Source organism: Hemitrygon akajei, chromosome 3 (assembly GCF_048418815.1).
Source record: "Hemitrygon akajei chromosome 3, sHemAka1.3, whole genome shotgun sequence".
Taxonomy (NCBI): Eukaryota; Metazoa; Chordata; class Chondrichthyes; order Myliobatiformes; family Dasyatidae; genus Hemitrygon; species Hemitrygon akajei.
Window position 1 is genome coordinate 118394928 of NC_133126.1, and position 15997 is coordinate 118410924.

Genomic DNA, 15997 nt, shown 5'->3' on the forward strand with positions numbered 1-15997 from the left:
TGCCAGTGGTGATTGCACAGGTGCCGGTGGTGATTGCACAGATGCCGGAGGTGATTGCACAGATGCCGGAGATGGTGATTGCACAGATGCCAGTGGTGATTGCACAGGTGCCGGAGGTGATTGCACAGATGCCGGAGATGGTGATTGCACAGGTGCCGGAGGTGGTGATTGCACAGATGCCGGAGGTGGTGATTGCACAGATGCCGGTGGTGATTGCACAGGTGCCGGTGGTGGTGATTGCACAGATGCCGGTGGTGATTGCACAGATGCCGGAGATGGTGATTGCACAGGTGCCGGAGGTGGTGATTGCACAGGTGCCGGAGGTGGTGATTGCACAGATGCCGGAGGTGGTGATTGCACAGATGCCAGTGGTGGTGATTGCACAGGTGCCGGAGGTGGTGATTGCACAGATGCCAGTGGTGGTGATTGCACAGGTGCCAGTGGTGGTGATTGCACAGGTGCCGGTGGTGATTGCACAGATGCCGGAGATGGTGATTGCACAGGTGCCGGAGGTGGTGATTGCACAGGTGCCGGAGGTGGTGATTGCACAGATGCCGGAGGTGGTGATTGCACAGGTGCCGGAGGTGGTGATTGCACAGATGCCAGTGGTGGTGATTGCACAGGTGCCAGTGGTGGTGATTGCACAGGTGCCGGTGGTGGTGCTTGCAGAGATGCCGGTGGTGGTGATTGCACAGATGCCGGTGGTGGTGATTGCACAGGTGCCGGTGGTGGTGATTGCACAGGTGCCGGAGGTGGTGATTGCACAGGTGCCGGAGGTGGTGATTGCACAGGTGCCGGAGGTGGTGATTGCACAGGTGCCGGAGGTGGTGATTGCACAGGTGCCGGAGGTGGTGATTGCACAGATGCCGGTGGTGGTGATTGCACAGATGCCGGTGGTGGTGATTGCACCGGAGACGGAGGTTGTGCTGGTTCCGGCCTAACTGGAGGTGTCAGCCCACTAGGCATCAGTGATCCCTCATGTGTTGCCTGGTATATACGCGTACGAGACGCCCGGTATATGAGTGTCGTGAGGAGTCTGTGTAGGGCTTGGTGTGCACGGTGTCACCTCGGGTACAGGGTTCATAGTTACCGTGGAGTGTACGGGGTAGTGGTCTGCTGCTCCTGTGGGCGCCAGGTCGCGGACAGAGACCGTGTCCCCCGCCCATCAGGCAAGACCACGTAGGCATACTGGGGGTTCGCATGTAGAAGGTGAACCCTCTCGACCAGTGGGGAGTATTTATTACTCCTAACATGTTTCCGGAGCAGCACTGGCCCCGGGGACGTCAGCCAAACTGGAAGGGTGGTCCCAGTGACAGACTTCCTGGGAAAAGAGAATAGGCGCTCATGAGAGGTGGCATGGGTGGACGTACATAACAGGGAGTGGATAGAGTGGAGTGCCTCAGGGAGGACCTCCTGCCATCGAGAGACCGGCAACCCTTTTGACTTAAGAGCTAAAAGTGTGGCCTTCCACACAGTGGCATTCTCCCTCTCCACCTGTCCATTTCCCCGGGGATTATAACTCGTGGTCCGACTAGTAGCAATGCCCCTAGCTAGCAGGAACCGGCGCAACTCATCACTCATAAAGGAGGACCCTCTATCACTGTGGATATAGCAGGGATATCCGAACAGAGTGAAGAGCTGGTGCAGGGCTTTTATGACGGACGTGGCAGTGGTGTCGGGGCAGGGGATGGCAAAAGGGGAACCGCGAGTACTCGTCGATAATATTGAGAAAATAGACATTGCGGTCGGTGGAGGGAAGGGGGCCCTTAAAGTCAACACTCAGTCGCTCAAAAGGGCGGGTGGCCTTGACAAGCTGCGCAGTGTCAGGACGGTAGAAGTGCGGTTTGCACTCAGCGCAGATCTGGCAGTCCCTGGTCATCGTCCTGATGTCCTCCAGGGAGTACGGCAGGTTCCAGGCTTTAACGAAATGGTAAAATCGGGTGACCCCCGGATGGCAAAGATGTGCATGAAGGGCATACAGCTGGTCAAGCTGTGCGCTAGCACACGCTCCCCGGGATAGGGCATCAGGGGGCTCATTGAGTCTGCCAGGCCGGTACAGGTTATCATAGTTGTAGGTGGAGAGTTCTATTCTCCAACGCAAAATTTTATCATTTTTGATTTTGCCGCGCTGTTGGTTGCTGAACATGAATGCAACCGAGCGCTGGTCGGTCAGCAAGGTGAACCTTTTGCCGGCGAGATAGTGCCTCCAGTGCCTAATAGCTTCCACTATGGCCTGGGCTTCTTTCTCCACCGTGGAGTGCCAAATTTCAGAGCCTTGAAGGGTACGAGAAAAGAATGCTACTGGCCTGCCTGCCTGATTGAGGGTAGCGGCCAGCGCGAAATCGGAGGCGTCACTCTCTACTTGGAAGGGAATGGTCTCGTCCACCGCATACAACGTTGCTTTGGCAATGTCCCCTTTAATACAGCTGAAGGCTGCGCAGGCCTCAGCAGAGAGGGGAAAAGTGGTAGACTTGACCAGGGGGCGGGCCTTGTCTGCGTAATGGGGGACCCATTGGGCATAATAGGAAAAGAAGCCCAGGCAGTGGTGGGAAAAGGGAGTTCTAACAGGGGGCGCATACGGTCGGGGTCAGGGACAATGACTCCGTTCTCCACGACATACCCAAGGATAGCGAGTCGGGTGGTTCCGAACACACACTTGTCCCTGTTATAGGTAAGGTTCAGAGCTTTGGCCACTTGGAAAAATCGTTGGAGGTTGGCGTTGTGATCCGGCCAGTCATGACCACAGATGGCGATGTTATCCAGATAGGGAAATGTGGCCTTCAGTTGGCACTGGTCCACCATCCGGTCCATTTCCCTCTGGAAGACCGAGACACCATTTGTGACACCAAATGGGACGTGCAGGAAGTGATAGAGCCTGCCACCCGCCTCGAAGGCAGTGTAGGGGCGGTCCTCCGGGCAGATGGGGAGCTGGTGATAAGCGGATTTCAGATCTATTGTCGAGTACACCTTGTACTGAGTTATCTGGTTGACCATATCCGCGATGCGGGGTAGGGGGTACACGTCAAGCTGCGTGAACCTATTGATGGTCTGGCTATAGTCCACAACCATCCTATTTTTCTGCCCAGTCCGAACAACAACCACCTGGGACCGCCAAGGGCTTGTGCTTGGCTCAATGATCCCCTCCCCGAGCAGCCGCTGCACCTCTGACTGAATGAAGGCCCTGTCCCCCGCGCTGTACCTCCTGCTTTTAGTTGCCACAGGTTTACAGTCAGGGGTCATGTTGGCGAACAGCGGTGGGGGAGGGATCTTGAGGGTGGAGAGGCTGCAAGTGGTGTCAGTACTGCAGCTGTCGGCATGGTGCTGGGTGGGACGTGTGGTTTGGTGTGTATGCGTGGTCAGTAGCGGGGTATATGACGAAGTCCCACCAAACTGAGGATTCCTGACAGTGAGTGGTGGGAGGGGCCAGTCATATGCCATAGTCACACTTTCGAGATGGCTCTGGAAGTCCAGCCCCAATAGCACAGGCGCACACAGTTGAGGCATGACCAGTAGCGCAAAGTCCCGATATTCTGTGCCCTGCACCACCAATGTCGCTACACAACCCACCTGGATGTCTGTGGAATGCGACCCAGAAGCCAAGGTGATCCTCTGACTTACCGGCCGTGTCATGAGTCCACAGCGTTGCACCGTGTCCGGGTCAATAAAACTCTCAGTGCTGCCCGTGTCAAACAGGCAGCTAGTCCTGTGCCCCTCCACCAGGATGTCCATCATTGACATTGCAAGCTGGTGTGGGGCGCTTTGGTCGAGGGTTACGGTGGCCAGAGTTGAGCCAGCTTGGTGCCCGGTAAACACCGGTGGGTCAGGGGCGGGGCATGCTGACGCTGACAAAGATGGCCGCCCACATCTGGGCATGCAAGATGGCGGCCGCCATGTCTCATGCGCAGCGTTGCCCGACCCCACTCGTGGTTTAGACTTACAGACCTTGGCGAAATGGCCCTTCTTCCCGCAGCTGGAGCAGGTCGCTTCTCGGGCCGGGCAGCATTTTCAGGGGTGCTTTTCAAGTCCGCAGAAGTAACACAGCTCAGGCTTTCGCCTGGCTGCAGCCGTGGTCGGGTTCGGGAAGTTCGTGGAATCGCGACTGGCAGCGGCGTTGGCGAATTCACTCGCGGGAACCAGCGGCGGCGGGGTCTGAGGTGTCCATGGAGCCGGAGGGGGATTGCGCGGCTGGACAGCGTCAGCGTTGTGCAGAGCAGCCTCCAGCGTGTCGGCCGTCTCGATCACCGAGCGTAAGGCAAGATCGGCATTTTCCAGCAGCCGCTGGTGCACGTACCCTGACCTAATTCCTGTAACAAAGGCGTCTCGTACTAGCAGCTCCGCATGCTGTTACGCTCTGAGTGTTTTGGAGTCACAAGTTCGGACGAGTGTCTGTAGGGCTCGGAGAAACTGGGTGCTCGATTCTCCAGGCCGCTGTCGTCACGTAGCTAAGTGATGTCTTGCGTAGACGGTGTTCACCGGCCGCAGGTACTGTCTTTTGAAGGCGTCCAGTGCCCCTTCATAGGTCAGCAGGCCTCTGATAAGTGAGTAAACTTTTGGGGTGACCCTCGAGAGGAGAATTCGGTGCATAACAGCGGGGTAAGTTGCACGAACCTCCTCCAAGTATGATTGGAAGCATGCAAGCCAGAGTTCAAAGGCAAGAGCTGCTTTAGGGTCTTGGGGGTCCAAATCCAATCTTTCCGGACGTAAAACGGTTTCCATGTTTTAAAACTTCCAGTCAATAAAATTGATGCACCATCAATAACTCTCTCTGAGACGTAAAGGCGAGATATCGGCTTTTATTGACTGGAAGAAGGAACAAGCAGTGGTTGACCACCATACTACATCCTGGAGAATGAGGCCGGGCTCAGGCCTCAATCGCCTTTATACAGGGGTCTGTGGGAGGAGCCACAGGAGCAGTCCAGACAGGTATATGTAGTTCACCACATCTGTCCAATTTCTTCACTCCATTTCTTGTCCCTAACATACTGAATGAGCAGAGATCCATGGACATGAGGAGCCCTCTATTTCCTCAAAGATAGGAAGTATTGAGGTTGAGGTTGAGCCACCCTGTGCTGGCAGGAAGGGAATTAGCCCTAAGTTACCAACCAGCCTTAATTCTGGTCACCAGATATTCTCTGAACCCTCCCCCGCCACTTAAGGATCAAGATTCAAGATTCAAGATTCAAAAAACTTTATTGTCATTCTAACCGTACATCAGCTCTGCAGGGCAGAATGAGACAGCGTTTCCCAGGAGCAGTGCAATCATAACATAACAAAGGCAATACTAAATAATAAACTCAGCAATAAATAGTAAAACACAATAGCCACATGTCAGTTAAAATCAAGGTATACATGTCCAGTGCAAGTTAAAAGTGTCCAAAGCAGAGTCAGGTAGAGCAGCTATTTAGCAGTCTGACTGCCTTGTGGGAGTGTGGTGAACTAGATATACCTGTCTGACTGCTCCTGTGGCTCCTCCCACAGACCCTGCTGACTGCTCCTGTGGCTCCTCCCACAGACCCCTGTATAAAGGCGACTGTGGGCTGCTGCTCTCCCTCATTTTCCCCAGGATGTAGTGCTGTTTATTCTTCCAGTCAATAAAAGCCGATATCTCACTTCCTAAGTCTCAGCGTGAGTTATTGATGGTGCATCAGGGAGGAAGCTGTTTAGCAGCCTTGTGGTTTTAGTTTTGATTCTCCTGTAACGTTTGCCTGATGGCAGAAGAACAAACAGTTTATGGAGAGGGTGAGAGGGGTCTTTAATGATGTACCGTGGCTTCTGGAGGCATCGACTCTGAAAGAGGTCTTGGACAGAAGGTAGGGAGACCCCAATAACCTTCTCTGCTCCCCTAACCACCCTCTGCAAGGCTTTTTTGTTGGCAGCACTGCAGCTGGAGTACCAGGTTGTGATGCAAAAGGTCAGCACACTCTCAACCACGCCTCTGTAGAATGTAGTTAAGATGTTGGTGGGGAGTGATGCTTGTTTAAGCTTCCTCAGAAAGTGCAATCTCTGCTGGGCCCGTTTCACAATCCCAGTGGTGTTCCTGGACCAGGTGAGATTGTCCGAGATCTGCACCCCAAGGAACTTGATGTTTTCCACTCTCTCCACTATGGAGCCGCTGATGCTGAGGGGTGTGTGCTCAGGCTGAGACCGTCTGAAATCGACAATCATCTCCTTGGTTTTGGTGACATTAAGCATCAAGTTGTTGTCACTGCACCAGCTCTCTAGGTGTTTGACCGCCTCCCTGTACATTGTTTCATCATTTTTGCTGATGACCCCCACCACTGTGGTATCATCACCAAATTTAATAATCAGGTTCCCCTTGAATCTGGCTGTGCAGTCATGTGTTAGCAGTGTAAACAGCAGTGGGCTGAGCATTGAACAAGCCAGAGAACTCCCTGTCTTAAGGCATGCGTAAGGCCCTCATGATTCCAGAGACATGGCGGGGGCATGAAGGGAAGGAGCAGTACGGAGCCACTCATCACATCATTCCACCTTCTTCCCTCAGAGAGTTTGAGCGAAACCACAGGAAAACATGGGTGGCAATCACGGAATGTTCCAGCATCAGGGAATCATGGTGTGACATCACAGCAGACGTATCGTCAGATGTTGACTATGGACTGAAGGTTCGGGCAGAGCTTGGGAATGCCACTTCCAAGTGGGAACATCTCAGTAAGCTTTTCAATCGGAGAGAGAGTAAGTATGATGTGTAAGTGAGGTTACAGACGACAGCTGGGCAGAGAGTTTTCACAGTAAGGTGGGTATCATTTCATGCAACATTGGTAGCTTCACAAAAACCTAAGGTGGAAAGATAAAGTTTGCAGATGGCACAGAATGTCCTGGCAATATGCTGGTGAGATTAGTTGTCAAGAGGAAGGTAGGTAAGGATGCTTTGCACTTCTTTCTGTCTGTATAAGAGTATAATTGCACTTAGCACTGGACTAATGAACCAGAGGATTGAGCTTAATCACACTATGACAGACGGGGAATTATGATTCAAATAATTAACTAAAAACTGGAAGTAAATGAAAAGTAAGGTCACAGTAATAACAACAATGGAACTGCCCCGTAGATTAACCAGGACACAAGGAACTGCATACAGTGGAAACTGAAACAATGAGGATCTGCTGGAGGAAATCAGTAGGTCAAGCAGCCTCTGTGGAGTGAAAGGAATTGTTGACATTCTGGCTCGTGATGAAGGGTTTTGGCCTGAAGTGTCAACAATTCCTTTCCTCCCCACAGATACTGAATGAACTACTGAGTTCCTCCAGCAGACTGCTTGTGCTCCATCAGATTAACTAATGTCTACCAAGGAAGGAAGTCTGTCGTCCTCACCCGGCTTGTCACGTATGAACCCCGTGACCCACTGACGTGCTTGACCAAAGAGAAATAGGCTATAAATCGTGGCATTGCCAGACATGTCCACATCTCCAATCAACTGCATAGAAATAACCTTTCATTTGAAATTTCCCAAAGGTTTTCCTTCTGCTGCAATTACCCCTTTATGTGAAGTGCCAAGGTCTTTGTCTTCCCAAGTCCAAACTGATGGCTGCCTAAGTATAGGTTTAGCAATAGCCAGTGCCATTGTTATTTAAGATTTGTCCACTAAGCTCACCATCCATTACAGCCATCTTTGGTTAGCCTGAGGGCACCATATAACCATATAACAATTACAGCATGGAAACAGGCCATCTTGGCCCTTCTAGTCCATGTTGAACGCTTACTCTCATCTAGCCCCACCTACCTGCACTCAGCCCATAACCCTCCATTCCTTTCCTGTCCATATACCTATCCAATTTTTTTTTAAATGACAAAATCGAACCTGCCTCTACCACTTCTACTGGAAGCTCGTTCCACACAGCTACCAGTCTCTGAGTAAAGTTCCCCCTCGTGTTACCCCTAAACCAGTTTTTTGTGTGCTAGCCATTTGCCATTCTTATGTTTCTTATTCATGTCAACTGAGATCAGAATCAGAATCAGAATTAGGTTTATTATCACCAACACGTGATGTGAAATTTGTTAACTTACAGCAGCAGTTCCATGCAATACATAACACAGAAGAGAAATTTTAAAAAAAATAAACAAATTACAGTATACATATATTGAATAGATTAAAAAATGTGCAAACAAACCAGAAATACTGTATATTAAAAAAAGGTGAGGTAGTGTCCAAAGCTTCAATGTTCATTCAGGAATTGGATGGCAGAGGGGAGGAAACTGTTCCTGAATCGCTGAGTGTGTGCCTTCAGGCTTCTGTACCTCCTACCTGATGGTAACAGTGAGAAAAGGGCATGCCCTGGGTGCTGGAAGTCCTTGATAATGGATACTGCCTTCTGAGACACCGCAATTGGAAGATGTTCTGGATACTTTGTAGGCTAGTACCCAAGATGGAGCTGACTAAATTTACAACCTTCTGCTGCTTTTTTTGGTCCTGAGCAGTAGTCCCCCCATACCAGACAGTGATGCAGCCTGTCAGAATGCTCTCCACGGTACATCTATAGAAATTTTTGAGTGTATTGGTTGACATGCCAAATCTCTTCAAATTTCTACTGAAGTATAGCCGCTGTCTTGCCTTCTTTATAACTACATCGATATGTTGGGACCAGGTTAGATCCTCAGAGATCTTGACACCCAGGAACTTGAAGCTGCTCACTCTCTCCACTTCTGATCCCTCTATGAGGATTGGTATGTGTTCCTTCGTCTTACCCTTCCTGAAGTCCACAATCAGCTCTTTCGTCTTACTGACATTGTGTGCCCGGTTGTTGATACGGCACCACTCCACTAGCTGGCATATCTCATTCCTGTACGCCCTCTCGTCACCACCTGAGATTCTATCAACAATGGTTGTATCATCAGCAAATTTATAGTTGGTATTTGAGCTATGCGTAGCCACACAGTCATGGGTATATAGGGAGTAGAGCGGTGGGCGAACACACACCCTTGAGGTGCGCCAGTGTGGATCGTCAGGAGGAGGATGTGTTATCACCAATTTGCACAGATTGTGGTTTTCCAGTTAGGAATTCATGGATCCAATTGCAGAGGGAGATACAGAGGCCCAGGTTCTATTACTTATCAATCAGGATTGTGGGAATGATGGTATTAAATGCTGAGCTATAGTCGATGAACAGCATCCTGACATAAGAGTTTGTGTTGTCCAGGTGGTCTAAAACCGTGTGGACAGCCATTGAGATTATGTCTGCCATTAACCTATTGTGGTGGCAGGCAAGTTGCAATGGGTCCAGGTCCTTGCTGAGGCTGGAGTTCAGTCTAATCATGACCAACATCTCAAAGCATTTTCATCATTGTAGATGTGAGTGCTACTGAGTGATAGTCATTAAGGCAGCTCATGTTATTCTTCTTAGGCACTGGTATAACTGTTGCCTTTTTGAAGCAATTGGAAACTTCCACCCGTTGTAGTGAGAGGCTGAAAATGTCCTTGAATACTCTTGCCAGTTGGTTGGCACAGGTTTTCCGAGCCATACCAGGTCTTCATCTGGACCTTCCGCCTTGTGAGGGTTCACTCTCTTTAAAGACAGCCTAGCATTGGCCTCTGAGACAGAGATCACAAGGTCATCAGGTGCAGTAGGGATCTTCACAGCTGTAGATGTGTTCTCCCTTTCAAAGCGGGCATAGAAGGTGTTGAGTTCATCTGGTAGTGTAGCATCGCTACCATTAATGCTATGGAGTTAAAAGTTCTACTTTGAATTATCCTGTGCCTTTTGCCAAAAAGGAGTTAGGGAAAATGCTCAGGCTTAAGAGTTAGTTTGAGTCCACAGTAATGTGTGATAGGATTTCACTGATAATCAAGATGGAAAATGCAAGGCAGTGCTTGTATTGAGCTGAGGACTATGCATGTTTACCTGCAGAAACCACGGCTGGTAGCTACCATGTGACTAAATGTGTCCACCACAAAGCAATGCTAATAGTTCCCTGATAGTGGAAGCTCCTCAGCTACACCATTCATTCATAAAGTAAGTTAAAATATTTCTTCATGTGTTGGCAGCTAATTAAGTAATCATCAAGTAACTAATTATTAATTTATTCTTCTGCCACCCACTCTGCAATTAATTCTCTGTAATATCTTCACAACATCTAAAGAGGGAATGGTATTTCGCAAGACAGTTCACTTAACATCATTTGTAATGTAGTCATATAGCAATGAAGTCTACTTTTGATATAATTGCATTGTTGTATAACATGGGCATTCCATGACTCTGCTGCCCAATGGACTGACACATGAATATAAAGAAAACATCATGTCCATACTTAAATATCCACTACAATCTCCCTCTTCTATTGGTCATTACTGTCCATCTCCTCCCAGTTTCCATCAACTCTTTTCAGATGTGACTCTCTTTACCTGCTTTCTGGTAGAAACATAGAAAACCTACAGCACAATACAGGCCCTTTGGCCCACAAAGCTGTGCTGAACATGTCCTTACCCTAGAAATTACCCAGGGTTACCCATAGCTTTCTATTTTTCTGAGCTCCATGTACCCGTCCATGAGTCTCTTAAAAGACCCTATTGGACCCGCCTTCACCACAATTGCTGGCAGCCCATTTCACACACTCACTAGGAACAAGCATCTGACTGTCCACATGATTAATGCCTCCCATCATCTTATACACCTCTGTCGGGTCACCTCTCATCCTTTGTCACTCCAACGAGAAAAGGCTGAGTTCACTCAACCTATTCTCATAAGGCATGTCCCCAATCCAGGCAACATCCTCGTAAATTTCCTCTGCACCCTTTCTATAATTTCCACATCCTTTCTATAGTGAGGCAACCAGAACTGAGCACAGTACTCCAAGTGGGGTCTGACCAGGAACCTATATAGCAGCAACATTACCTCTTGGCTCCTAAACTCAACCCCACCATTGATGAAGGCCAATGCACCATATGTCTTTGTAACCACAGAGGCAACCTGCACAGCTACTTTGAGTGTTCTATGGACTCGGACCCCAAGATCCCTCTGATCCTCCACACTGCCAAGAGTCTTACCATTAATTCCATATTCTGCCATCATATTTGACCTACCAAAATGAACCACTTCACACTTATCTAGGTTAAACTCCATCTGCCACTTCTCAGCCCAGTATTGCATCCTATCAATGTCCCTCTGTAACCTCTGACAGCCCTCCACACTATCCACAATGCCCCAAATTTTGTGAAATCAACAAATTTACTAATCCATCCCTCCACTTCCTCATCCACGTCATTTATAAAAAAATCACAAAGAGAAGGGGGTCCCAGAACAGATCCCTGAGGCACACCACTGGTCACCAACCTCCATGCAGAATATGACCAGTCTACAACCACTCTTTGCCTTCTGTGGGCAAGCCATTTTGTGGATCCATAGAGCAATGTCCCATTGGATCCCATGCCTCCTTACTTTCTCAATAAGCCTTGCATGGGATACTTTATCAAATGCCTTGCTGAAATCCATATACACTATATCTACTGCTCTACCTTCATCAATGTGTTTAGTCACATCCTCAGAAAATTCAATCAGGCTCATAACACATGACCTGCCTTTCACAAAGCCATGCTGACTATTCCTAATCATATTATACCTCTCCAAATGTTCATAAATCCTGCCTCTCAGGATCTTCTCCATCAGCTTACCAGCCACTGAGGTAAGATTCACTGGTTTATAATTTCCTGGGCTATCTCTACTCCCCTTCTTGAATAAGGGAACAACATCTGCAACCCTCCAATCCTCCGGAACCTCTCCTGTCCTCATTGATGATGCAAAGATCATCGCCAGAGGCTCAGCAATCTCCTCCCTCGCCTCCCACAGTAGCCTGAGGTACATCTCGCCCAGTCCCAGTGACTTATCCAACTTAATGCTTTCCAAAAGCTCCAGCACATCCTTTCTTAATATCTACATGTAGAAACAATTGCTCATTAAACTCTGACCTTGGCTAATGAGACAACAAGAATCTCTCTGCTCTTTTCTAAATTTTACTAATTATTGTCCTTACTGAATATTGTCCTGGAAGAACTTGGAATTTGTTGGGCTAGTATTGATTAGGATACTTCTAGTTGCTGGAATCATTATGACTAGAGACATATTTAGAACATAACTTGACTAATATAAAACATATGCTCACTGGCCACTTTCTTAGACACAGGAATGGAACCTAGTATGGTCGTCTGCTGCTGTAGCCCATCCACTTCAAGGTTCGACGTGTTGTGCATTCAGAGATGGTTTTCTACACACCACTGTTGTAACACGTGGTTACCTGAGTTACCGTTGCCTTCCTATCAGCTTGAATTAGACTGGCTATTCTTCTCTGAGCTCTTTTATTAACAAGGTGTTTTTGCTCACAGAAATGTTGCTCACTGGATATTTTCATTTTTGCTCCAATCTCTGTAAGCACTAGAGACTGCTGTGCATGAAAATTCCAGGAGATCAGCAGTTTCTGAGGTACTCATCTGGCACCACCAACCATTCCACAGTCAAAGACACTTAGATCACATTTCTTTCTCATTCAGTTATTTGGTCTGAACAACAATTGAATGTCTTAACCATGTCTGCATGCTTTCTTGCATTGAGTTGCTGGTAGATGATTGGCTGATTTGAAATTTGCATTATTGAGTATGTAGGTGTACCTAATAAAGTGGCCACTGAGTACATATATTGCAAGCATATTCTTTGAGAGACTGGTCATGGCACACATCAACTGCAGCCTCCCAGACATCTTCAACCCACTACAATTTGCCTGCTGCCAAAACAGGTCAACAGTGGTAGTTCCCTAGCACTATACTCATCTCTGGAGCACATCAGACTACACACTTATTGACTTCAGCTCTGGCTTCAATACTATCACTCCAAGTAAACTCGTCAGTCCTACCTCCAAATTTCTAGACCTGGATCTCAAAACCTGTCTTTGCAACTGGTTCTTTGACTTAACGAGCAACAGACCACAATCAGTACAGACAGGGAGCAATGCCTCTGCCACAATTATCCTCTACATTGCCCTACAAGGCAGTGTCCTTACCCACTGACTTAATTGCTTATCCACTCACAGCTGTGTGGCCAGATTCTGCTCTAACTCCATCTACAAGATGGCAGATGATACCACACAGGGTCTCAAAGAATGATAAGTCTGAGTACAGAAAGGAGATTGAGAGCCAAATGACATTGTGTCATGACAACAATCTGTCCCTCAATGTCAGCAAAACAAAAGAGGTGATCAAAGAGTTCGGGAAGGACAGGGTGCACATGCTGCTGTTTACATCATTGATGCTGAGTTAACAGTTTCGCGTTGTAATGCGCGAACGTCACCAATAGCATGTCTTGGTAACCAAGTAGATGCAATGGCCAAGAAAGCTCAGCCGTGCTTTTACTTCCTCAGGAGGCTAAGGAAATTTAGCATGTCCCCTTTGACCCTCACCAATTTTTATTGATGCATCCTATCCAGATGCACCAAAGCCTGGTGTGGCAACTGCTCTGCCTGAGAGCCCAGGGAACTGCAGAGAGTTGAGAATACAGCTCAGCACATCACAAAAATCCATCTCCCCTCCAAAGACTCTGTCTAGACTTCTAGCTGCCTCAGTTACAGCAAGCATAATCAAAGCTATCTCCCATTCTCTCTTCTGCCCCTCCTGTCATGCAGAATATAAAAAAGCCTTAAAGTTCAGCTTCTGTCCCACTGCTGTAAGTCTATTGAATGCTCTCCAGAGGGATAAGTTGGATTCCTAACCTCACAATCCATTAAATGTGGCCTTGCCTATTATTGCCTGCCTACACTACACTTTCTCTAACTGTAACATTTTAGTTTCAATTCTACTATAGTTTTACCTTGTACTACCTCAATGCGCTGTTCAAAGTTCAAAGTTAATTTAGTTTAAAAGTACACATGTCACCATATACAATCCTGAGATTAATTTTCTTGCAAGCATGATCAATAAATCCATACATAGAATGATAACCATAATAGAATCAATGAAGTTTCATGTACCTTCTTCCAGATGGCAGATGCAAGAAGAGAGCACGGCAGAGATGGTGGGGGTCCTTGAGGATGGATTCTGCTTTCCTGCGACAATGTTTCATGTAGATGTGCTCAATGGTGGGGAAGGCTTTATGTGTAATGGACTAGGCTGTATCCATTACTTTTTAAAGGATTTTCCATTCAAGGGCATTGGTGTTTCCATACTAGGCTATGATGCAGCCAGTCAATATACTCTCCAGTACATATCTGTAGAAGTTTGTCAGAGTTTTGGAAGTCATGTCAAATCTTTGCAAACTTCTAAGGAAGTAGAGATGATGTCTTGTTTTCTTCATAATCATAAGGTTCTGCTATGGTGCCAGAGGACTGGAAAACTGCAAATGTCACTCGACTCTTTAAGAAAGGAAGATGGCAGCAGAAAGGAAGTCACAGACCAGTTAGCCTGACCTCAGTGGTTGGGAAGATGTTGGAGTCAATTGTTAAGGATGAGGTGATGGAGTACTTGGTGACACAGCACAAGATAGTACAAAGTCAGCATGATTTCCTTCAAGGAAAATCCTGCCTGATAAACCTGTTGGAATTCTAAGAGGAGATTACGAGTAGGATAGATAAAGAGGATGGAGTGTATGTTGTAGATTTGGACCTTCAGAAGGCCTTTGACAATGTGCCACACATGAGGCTATTTACCAAGTTAAGAGCCCATGGTATTACAAGCAAGTTACTAACTTGGTTAGAGCATTGGCTGATTGGTAGGAGGCAGTGAGTGGGAATAAAAGGATCCTTTTCTGGTTGGTTGCCAGTGACTAGTGGTGTTCTGCAGGGGTCGGTGTTGGGACCACTTCTTTTTATGCTGTATATATATGATTTAGATGATGGAATAGATAGTATGCAGATGGTACAAAGATTGTTGGTGGGGCAGGTAGTGTTGAGGAAACAGGTAGGATGCAGAAGGACTTAGACAGATTAGCAGAATGGGCAAGAAAGTGGCAAATGAAATACAATGTTGAAAAATGCATAGTCATGCACTTTGGTAATAGAAATAAATGTGTGAACTATTTTCCAAATGGGGAGAAAATCCAGGAATCTGAGATGCAGAGGGACTTGGGATTCCTTGTGCAGAACACCCTGATGGTTAACTTGCAGGTAAGAGTGTGTGGTGAGGAAGGCATATTCCATGTTAGCATTCATTTCAAGAGGTCTAGAAAACAAAAACAAGGATGAGATGCTAAGGCTTTATAAGGCACTGGTGAGGCCTCACCTTGAGTATTGTGAACAATTTTGGCCCCCTTATCTTAGAAAAGATGTGCTGGCATTGGAAAGGTTCCAGGTGAGGTTCACAAGGATGATTCCAGGAATGAAAGGGTTATCTTACAAGGAACATTTGATCTGTACTTTAGGTCTGTACTTGCTGGAATTCAGAGGGATGTTGGGGGGTGGTGGTGGTGGTGGTGGGGGGGGGGATCTCATTGAAACCTTTCGAATGTTGAAAGGCCTAGACAGAGTAGATGTGGAAAGGATGTTTCCCATGGTGAGAGTCTAGGACAAGAGGACACAGCCTCAGGATAGAGGGGCGCCCTTTCAAAACAGAGATGCAGAGAAATTTCTTTAGCCAAAGGGTGGTGAATTTGTGGAATTTGTTGCCACATGCAGCTGTGGAGGTCAGGTCATTGGGTGTATCAAGGCAGAGATTGATAGGTACTTGATTGTAGATGGCATCAAAGGATATGGGGTGAAGGCTGGGAACTGGGGTTGAGGAGGAGATTAAAAAAAGGATCAGCCATGATTGAATAGCGGAGCAGACTCGATGGGCCATATGGGTTAATTCTGTTCCTATGTCTTATGGTATTTGGACTTATGTGCTGGGCCCAGGACAGGTCCTCTGAAATAATAACACTGAGGGACACTCACAAAATGCTGGAGGAACTCAACAGGCCAGGTAGCATCTATCTGATTTCCAGCAGCTGCAGGTTCTCTCTTGTTAGTGATTTAACAACACTGAGGATTTTAAAGTTGCTGACCCTCTCCTCATCTGATCCTTTGATGAGGA

General features: G+C 47.6%; 1 protein-coding gene across 3 annotated transcripts in view; it reads left to right on the plus strand.

Annotated features, from left to right (window-relative positions):
• LOC140723612 (interleukin-20 receptor subunit beta-like) overlaps positions 1-15997 on the plus strand; it is an 81070-nt gene that overhangs the window by 47823 nt on the left and 17250 nt on the right. For 2 of the 3 annotated variants that reach the window (XM_073038187.1, XM_073038200.1), the window contains one exon: positions 6503-6690. In XM_073038187.1, the coding sequence (XP_072894288.1) occupies positions 6503-6690 (188 nt within the window). The remainder of the gene's footprint in view (positions 1-6502; positions 6691-15997) is intronic. The other variant, XM_073038193.1, reaches the window with a different exon arrangement.